Source organism: Stegostoma tigrinum, chromosome 47 (genome assembly GCF_030684315.1).
Source record: "Stegostoma tigrinum isolate sSteTig4 chromosome 47, sSteTig4.hap1, whole genome shotgun sequence".
In the NCBI taxonomy this organism is placed as follows: Eukaryota; Metazoa; Chordata; class Chondrichthyes; order Orectolobiformes; family Stegostomatidae; genus Stegostoma; species Stegostoma tigrinum.
Window position 1 is genome coordinate 6,455,346 of NC_081400.1, and position 9,438 is coordinate 6,464,783.

At 56.9% G+C, this 9,438-nt stretch overlaps 1 protein-coding gene across 1 annotated transcript; it reads right to left on the reverse strand.

Annotated features, from left to right (window-relative positions):
- Positions 1-1,306: 1,306 nt before the first annotated feature.
- lamtor2 (late endosomal/lysosomal adaptor, MAPK and MTOR activator 2) lies at positions 1,307-3,940 on the reverse strand. Its single transcript, XM_048526633.2, has 4 exons — positions 3,818-3,940; positions 2,543-2,705; positions 2,015-2,104; positions 1,307-1,414 (listed from the first exon to the last, which is right to left on the reverse strand). Exons 1-4 carry the CDS (start codon positions 3,883-3,885, stop codon positions 1,307-1,309), a joined length of 429 nt encoding a protein of 142 aa, XP_048382590.2. The 5' UTR covers positions 3,886-3,940.
- Positions 3,941-9,438: the final 5,498 nt, after the last annotated feature.

Consider the following 9,438-nt stretch of genomic DNA (forward strand, 5'->3'; position numbering starts at 1 on the left):
GGGAAAGAGAGAGAGAGAGAGAGAGACGGGGTCGGGGCGGCGAGGGAAAGAGAGAGACAGAGACAGACGGGGTCGGGGGGGGGGAGAAGAGAGAGAGACAGAGTCAGGTATTCGAGGGTGAGGGGGGTGGGGGGGAAGAGAGAAAGAACGAACAGATTACATTTGCGCAGAGTATGAGATGCCCGCTCCAATTGCTCCACGTCTCTCAAATTCCCCTCAGTTACCACCGCCTGCACTCCCACACACCTAACCCAGGCGTGTTACCCCTCGGCATGCCCCCTGCTTCTGACTGGGGTCCCTCTGCACTGCCACTGCGTAGCTGACAAGGGCCCCAGAAACAAGTACCAGCGGGCACACTCAACCAAGGAGGCCAGCACATTAAACACCGTTACCCCAGCACCGACCACGCTCCCTCATTGCATCCCCAATCTTCCTAAAATTCAAGATTTGGGAGGGCGAAAGTTGGGTAAAGCTTTTCATCATCCTTTTTCTTTTATCGTACCATCCCGGGGACGGAGGGACTGACTCGTGAGGGAGGGTTTGAGGAGGTGGGGGCCTGTACTCATTGCACTTTAGAAGAATGAGGGGGGACCTTATTGACACAAAGATTATTAACGCGGAAAATGAGAGGGGAGATGCGGGGAGGGAGTTTCTCCACCCCCCCCCCATCCCCCAACCTTGTGGTCTCATACAAGAGGGGCATCATAACAGACGAAGGGGTCACCCACCAAAGACAGAGATGGGGAGGAATTCCTTCCCTCCGAGGGGAGTGAATCTCCGGAATTCTTCGCCTCGGAGGGCTGTTGAGGCTGGGTCATTTTTTGCTAAATTCACTCATGGGACGCGGGTGTAGCCGGGCGGGTGCCTTTCGGGAGGGAATTCCAGGCTTCTGATCCAGGGAAGGAATGGTGCATACTTCCAAGTCAGGACGGTGTGGGGGGGGGCGGGGGGGTGTCTTGGAGGGGAACTCGCAGGGGGCTGGGGTTCCCCTGTACCTGCTGCCCGTTGCCCCCATCCCCAGGGGGTAGGGGTCCCGGGTTTGGAAGGTGCTGACTGGGGGGAGTCGCTGTGAATGGTACACACTGCTGCGACTGAGCATCGGCTGGGGCGGGGGGGGAGTGGGGGCTTGTGGACACGGTGCCAATCCAGGGAGGGCGAGGGGGGCTGCTTTGCCCCCAGATGGGGTCAAGCTTCTCCAGTGTTTGTCAGAGCTGCCCCCACCCAGGGCAAGTGGCGGGGGGGGGGGGGGTGCATTCCCTCACACTCCTGCCTTGTTAATGGTGGGACAGGGGAGTTGGGACGGGAGTCACTGGCTGCAGGATTCCCAGCCTCTGACCTGCTTTGGTAGCCCCCGGTATCGATATGGGGCAATGGTATCGATATCTGAGCAATGGTAACCCCCAGTGTGGTGATACTGAGGCAGGGAGTGGGAAAAGAGACTAGAGTGATGTTAACACCACTGAATGCCGGAGGGGGGGGCACAATGGTTAGATTCTCCCTCAGTGGTGACCCCTGGATGTTGACAGTAGGGTATTCAGCGATGGTGGTTACAATGACTGACTTATATTGGAGGCTGGGAAAGAGAGATTTTCAAACCAGGGAGGGAACCGGGGCGGGGGGGTGGGGGGTATGGAGGAAAGGGCAGGAAATTGGGAGATGGGGATGACCAAGATCAGCCATCGAAGGGTGGATGGACTCGATGGGCTGAGCGGCGCACAACTGCTCCTACATCACATCGTCTCATCGCTACAAAGCTGCTAGTGAACGCAACATGGACCGAGGACCACACAGAGGAGCCCTCACAAGCAAACGCTAACAACCCCCACCCAGCTCCATCGCTCCCGACGCCCCGGCCCACCGCACTGCCCCCTCCGCCCACCCGCCGACGCTCCCCCCCCCACCAACCCCCCGGCCCACCTCACCCCCAGCCACCTCCGCCCAAACACCCTTCCAGCCCCGCAACCCACCCACCATCTGCACAACCCCGTCACCTACCCACCCCCAGCCCGCTCACCTTCGCCTGCAGCATCCCGAATCCCACGGTCTCCTTTGCGTACATGCACAGCAGCAGGTTGGCCACACGGGTGATCGCCACCCTGCCTTCCTGAAACGGAAAGAGAGAGACACACGGGGGGTCAGAGAGGGCAAGACACGCACGCACACAGGGGTGGGGTACGCAGGGCTGCCCACACCCTCGAACAAGGGGGATTTAGCATGGACGTACAGAGGGTGAACAGGCTCAAAGTGGGCAATGCCCAAAAGCACGCATGGAACCCCCCTCCCTGAGAAAGGAGGTGGTCGGTTTTGCACCCCCCGCCGCCCCAATCCTCGCGGCTCTCACTTGACCCAGTCTGTTGCAAGCCAGCCCCTTGCCGGACGGGATATTCAGCTACGGACGGATTCGTGGCGCAGGACCAGATCCCCCACAAGCGATGCCACTCTTCTTGTGGGGGGGGGGGGGGGGGGGGGGAAGAGTGACCATGTCAGTGCTGAAAGGGAACAGTGAGCCTCCCCTCACCACCCGCCCCCAGCAGCCCCACACCATGCAGTCCATGAGGATGAATCGTAGCTTGTCCTCGTTGAAGGCCTGGTGCCCGTTCTTGGCGTAGGCAGCCCAGATGTTGCTGGCGATCGCTGCAGTCACCCGGGCATCTGTGTCTCCGTACCCCGAATACGCGAGGAGGGAGCCCTCGTTGTTCAACAACCTGTGGGGGGGGGGGGGGGGGTCATGGTTACTGTTAGCCGGTACATACCCCTCCCCAAATGTCACCCCTGCACAGACATCCAACCAGCACCCCCCCCCCCCCCCCCGGAATCCCACCCCGCTCCCCTCTTCACCACCCCCCCCATCCGTCTGTATACCAACACCCGCTCACAGGCTCCAATCTCCTCCCTAAACACCACCTCCCCACCCACAGAGGGTTTCACCCCCACCATAACACCACCCACTCCTCCGCTCCTGCCCCCAACTCACAGAAGCCTTCTTCCAAATGCCTCCCCCCCCACCACGGGGTCTCCAGCCCCCGCCACCCCCCACTCACTGCCCCCACGGGGTCTCCAGCCCCCGCCACCCCCCACTCACTGCCCCCACGGGGTCTCCAGCCCCCGTCACCCCCCACTCACTGCCCCCACGGGGTCTCCAGCCCCCGCCACCCCCCACTCACTGCCCCCCACGGGGTCTCCAGCCCCCGCCCCCACTCCCCCCACTCACTGCCCCCACGGGGTCTCCAGCCCCCGCCACCCCCCACTCACTGCCCCCACGGGGTCTCCAGCCCCCGCCCCCACTCCCACCACACACTGCCCCCACGGGGTCTCCAGCCCCCGCCCCCACTCCCCCCACTCACTGCCCCCACGGGGTCTCCAGCCCCCGCCCCCACTCCCACCACACACTGCCCCCACGGGGTCTCCAGCCCCCGCCCCCACTCCCACCACACACTGCCCCCACGGGGTCTCCAGCCCCCGCCCCCACTCCCACCACACACTGCCCCCACGGGGTCTCCAGCCCCCGCCCCCACTCCCCCCACTCACTGCCCCCACGGGGTCTCCAGCCCCCACCACCCCCCACTCACTGCCCCCACGGGGTCTCCAGCCCCCGTCACCCCCCCACTCACTGCCCCCACGGGGTCTCCAGCCCCCCGTCACCCCCCACTCACTGCCCCCACGGGGTCTCCAGCCCCCGCCCCCACTCCCACCACACACTGCCCCCACGGGGTCTCCAGCCCCCACCCTCCATAACACACTGGGGCCACGCCTCCCAAGGTCTCTCCCTGACTCCCCCAGGCCCTCCCTCCGCCCTCGCCGCAGCCCCCTCACTCACAGGGTGCTCTGGACCCCCGCGGTGTTGGCCTGGCTCAGGACCTGGGTCAGGGCTTTGGGCCTCAACATCTTCGGGAGTCGCCGGAAGTCCACAGTGACCGGAAACAGCCGTGCACTCTGGGATCTGTAGTTCCAAATCCCGCCGCCTACAGCCCGTGATCTCACTCTCACGTGGTCCTGCCCCCCCAACCCCTTCCGCCGGAACATGCATCTCTGCGCATATTTTAACCACGACCGCCTCCTTTGGGAGTTTTAATCGGTGAGCGTTATTTTCCGGAATATAAGGCAATCATCTGCGGCGAAGGTTAAAAAAAAATTCTCCCGCCGCCATCTTGGTAAGGAGAACGCGGGCGCTATGCCGTCGCCATATTTGTAAGGGAGATCTCGTCGAAGCTGCCCAAGGAGACGCCTTGTCGCCGCCATATTGGCAATGGGGTACCCATCCAGACGTTCCCATTGCTTCGGAAATAGCTGAAGCCACCCTGTTCACCATATTTGTAAAGGGGAAACAATCGGCTAAGACGGAAGTGCGGCTTTGTCACCATCTTGGTAAAGGAGAATTGTCTAATCAGGTTTTATTGTGCTGTAATGGTAGTTTTCCTACCCCTGGACAGGGAGGCCCGGGCTCAGGTCCCACCTGCTCGGAAAAAACAATACATTAACCATCAGCCTTTAAACAGACAACAAAACAGAACGGACACCACGGTGCTAACATTTACAGCTGCAACAGATGACAGAAGCTTGGCAATGTCCCCTGAATTTCTGTAGCGCCATGCATAACCTGCAGAATTGTTAAAGCACAAGAGGATGCCATTAAGCCCATTCCATTTCTGAATGAGTGCTCCCCCTGCGAGCTTCTACTTATTGCCATGTATGTTCTTCCATTTCAGATGGTGATCCTACTCCCACTTTCTGATTACCAATAGTCTTCGATTCCGTGCCCACTAGTCCAATCTCTCTGCGAATGGGAACAATTTCTCCCTCTCCGTTCCATTCCTGACCCCTAATGGTTTCCAAAGTTTTGGTAAAATCTCCTCCCTGACTTCTCTTCTGCAAGAAAACAGTCCTAGCATCTCTGATCTATTCACAACACTGAAATCCATCATCCCTGGAACCAATCCTGCAAATCCTTGCCTGTATGCTCTGGTGCCTTCTTAAAATGTGATGCCCACAACTGGACATTATTTCAGCTAAAGCTAACTTAGCATTCCACGCAATTTTAACATGATTTGCTTTGGAACCAAATTAAGAGGAAATGACAGGAATAGGCCATTCAACTGCTCAAGCCTGCTCTGCTATTCAATGGGATCAAGGTTAATCTAACATTCCTCACATCCACATTGCTGTATTTTCCCTGTAAGTTTTGATTTCCTGACTGATCAAGAAATCCAATCTATCTGAGCCTTAAATATACAGGAGGAGTCTGGCCCCTCTCTGCAGCAAAGAGTTCCAAAGACTCTCAAACACCTCCTCTCAGAAAAGAAATTCCTCCTCACTTCAGTCTTAAACTTATTCTAAGACTATGACCTAAGGTCCTAGACTCTCCCATGAGGAGAGTCCCCGGTGAGCCCCTTCGGAGTCCTATATGTTTCAATGAGATTATTTCTCATTCTTCTAAACTCCACTTAGTAGAGTCCCAACCTGTTTAATCCTTGCTCAAAAGACAATCCCTCCATACCTTGGATCACCTCAAACTTCTCTAAACTTCTTCCAATGAAACTATCTTTATCTAAATAAGGGGACTTAAACTGCTAACAGCACTCCAGATGTGATTTCCCCAGTGCCTAGCATAGTTGCAAATAAGACTTCTCTACTATGATACTCCAACCCTCTTGAAATAAGGGCCAACATCTCACTAGCCCTTCCTGACTACATGTGGTTAGCTTGCTATGTTTCCTGCAGTTTGTTGCAGCTTTCTGCAGCTTCTCTCCGGTTGAGTAATATTGTGTTCTTTTGTTCTCTCTTCCAAAATGAACAACTTCATATTTTCACTTGGTATAATCTATTTGCCAAATTTTTATCAATATTTCTCTGTAAACTGTAAAGAGTCACAGAGTTGTACAGCACAGAAAGAGACCCTTCAGTCCAACTTATCCACGCCAACATAATCCAGCCCCAGATTATAAAATGTGAGGCTGGATGAACACAGCAAGCCAAGCAGCATCTCAGGAGCACAAAAGCTGACGTTTCGGGCCTAGACCCTTTATCAGAGAGGGGGATGGGGTGAGGGTTCTGGAATAAATAGGGAGAGAGGGGGAGGCGGACCGAAGATGGAGAGTAAAGAAGATAGGTGGAGAGGAGAGTATAGGTGGGGAGGTAGGGAGGGGATAGGTCAGTCCAGGGAAGACGGACAGGTCAAGGAGGTGGGATGAGGTTAGTAGGTAGATGGGGGTGCGGCTAGGGGTGGGAGGAAGGGATGGGTGAGAGGAAGAACAGGTTAGGGAGGCAGAGACAGGTTGGACTGGTTTTGGGATGCAGTGGGTGGAGGGTAAGAGCTGGGCTGGTTGTGTAGTGCAGTGGGGGGAGGGGATGAACTGGGCTGGTTTAGGGATGCGGTGGGGGAAGGGGAAATTTTGAAGCTGGTGAAGTCGAGACATTAACCGCCTCTACCTCTCCACCCCCTCACCCACTCCAACCTCTCCCCTGCAGAACGGACAGCCCTCCGCTCCCTCCGCTCCAAACCCAACCTCACCATCAAACCCGCAGACAAGGGTAGCGCAGTGGTAGTATGGCGCACTGACCTCTACATCGCCGAGGCCACACGCCAACTCTCCGACACCACCTCCTACCGCCCCCTCGATCATGACCCCACACCCGAGCACCAAACCATCATCTCCAACACCATTCATGACCTCATCACCTCAGGGGACCTCCCACCCACAGCCTCCAACCTCATCGTTCCCCAACCCCGCACGGCCCGTTTCTATCTCCTTCCCAAAATCCACAAACCTGCCTGCCCTGGTCGACCCATCGTCTCCGCCTGCTCCTGCCCCACCGAACTCATCTCCACCTATCTGGACTCCATTTTCTCCCATTGGTCCAGGAACTCCCTACCTATGTCCGTGACACCACCCACGCCCTCCACCTCCTCCAGGACTTCCAATTCCCTGGCCCCCAACACCTCATTTTCACCATGGACGTCCAGTCCCTATACACCTGCATTCCGCATGCAGATGGCCTCAAGGCCCTCCGCTTCTTCCTGTCTCGCAGGCCCAACCAGTCCCCCTCCACAGACACCCTCATCTGCCTAGCTAAACTCGTCCTCACCCTCAACAACTTCTCTTTCGACTCCTCCCACTTCCTACAGACAAAGGGGGTGGCCATGGGCACCCGCATGGGCCCCAGCTATGCCTGCCTCTTTGTAGGTTACGTGGAACAGTCCCTCTTCCGCACCTACACAGGCCCCAAACCCCACCTCTTCCTCCGGTACATTGATGACTGTATCGGCGCCGCCTCTTGCTCCCCAGAGGAGCTCGATCAGTTCATCCACTTCACCAACACCTTCCACCCCAACCTCAAGTTCACCTGGGCCATCTCCAGCACATCCCTCACCTTCCTGGATCTCTCAGTCTCCATCTCAGGCAACCAGCTTGTAACTGATGTCCATTTCAAGCCACCGACTCCCACAGCTAACTAGAATACACCTCCTCCCACCCACCCTCCTGCAAAAATTCCATTCCCTATTCCCAATTCCTCCGCCTCCGCCGCATCTGCTCCCACGATGAAGCATTCCACTCCCGCACATCCCAGATGTCCAAGTTCTTCAAGGACCACAACTTTCCCCCCACAGTGATCGAGAACGCCCTTGACCACGTCTCCCATATTTCCCGCAACACATCTCTCACACCCCGCCCCCGCCACAACCGCCCAAAGAGGATCCCCCTCGTTCTCACACACCACCCCACCAACCTCCGGATACAACGCATCATCCTCCAACACTTCCGCCATTTACAATCCGACCCCACCACCCAAGACAATTTTCCATCCCCACACCTGTCTGCTTTCCGGAGAGACCACTCTCTCCGTGACTCCCTTGTTCGCTCCACACTGCCCTCCAACCCCACCACACCCGGCACCGTCCCCTGCAACTGCAGGAAATGCTACACTTGCCCCCACACCTCCTCCCTCACCCCCATCCCAGGCCCCAAGATGACTTTCCACATTAAGCAGAGGTTCACCAGCACATCTGCCAATGTGGTATACTGTATCCACTGTACCTGGTGTGGCTTCCTTTACATTGGGGAAACCAAGCGGAGGCTTGGGGACCGCTTTGCAGAACACCTCCGCTCAGTTCGCAACAAACAACTGCACCTCCCAGTCGCAAACCATTTCCACTCCCCCTCCCATTCTCTTGATGACATGTCCATCATGGGCCTCCTGCAGTGCCACAATGATGCCACCCGAAGGTTGCAGGAACAGCAACTCATATTCCGCTTGGGAACCCTGCAGCCCAATGGTATCAATGTGGACTTCACCAGCTTCAAAATCTCCCCTTCCCCCACCGCATCCCAAAACCAGCCCAGTTCATCCCCTCCCCCCACTGCATCACACAACCAGCCCAGCTCTTTCCCTCCACCCACTGCATCCCAAAACCAGCCCAGCCTGTCTCTGCCTCCCTAACCTGTTCTTCCTCTCACCCATCCCTTCCTCCCACCCCAAGCCGCACCTCCATCTCCTACCTACTAACCTCATCCTGCCTCCTTGACCTGTCCGTCTTCCCTGGACTGACCTATCCCCTCCCTACCTCCCCACCTATACTCTCTCCACCTATCTTCTTTCTCTCCATCTTCGGTCCGCCTCCCCCTCTCTCCCTATTTATTCCAGTTCCCTCTCCCCATCCCCCTCTCTGATGAAGGGTCTAGGCCCGAAATGTCAGCTTTTGTGCTCCTGAGATGCTGCTTGGCCTGCTGTGTTCATCCAGCCTCACATTTTATTATCTTGGATTCTCCAGCATCTGCAGTTCCCATTATCACTCATAATCTAGCCCCATTTGCCTGCATTTGGCCCATAGTCCTCTAACCCATTCCTACTCATGTCCCCATCCATATGCCGTTTAAATGCTGGAACTGTACCAGCCCCCACCCACTTCCTCCTTCCATGCACGCACCACCCTCTGTGTGAATAAGTTACCCCTCGGGTCCCTTTCCCCTCTCACCTTAACCCTATGCCCCTCTAGCTTTGGACTCCCCCCTGCCCTTGGGGGAAAAGACCTTGTCTATCCCCCCTACCCATGCCCCTCATGGGTTTATAAACCTCTATAAGGTACCCCCATCAGCCTCCGACGCTCCGGGGAAAACAGCCCCAGCCTCTCCCTGTAGCTCAAACCCTCCAACATCCCTGTAAATCTTTCCTGACCCTTTCACAACATCCTTTCTGTAGCAGGGAGACCGGGATTGGACGCAGTATTCCCAAAGCGGCCCTAACCAATGCCCTGTACAGCCCCAACATGACCGTCCCAACTCCCTCTACTCAACGCACTGACCCATAAAGGGAAGTGTACCGAACACCTTCCTCACCGCCCTGTCTTCCTGCAACTCCACTTTCAAAGTACTATGAACCTGCCCCCCGCCTCCCAATATTGATCATCCCTTATTTTTGTGTTGTCTGAAAATTTGGTTATAG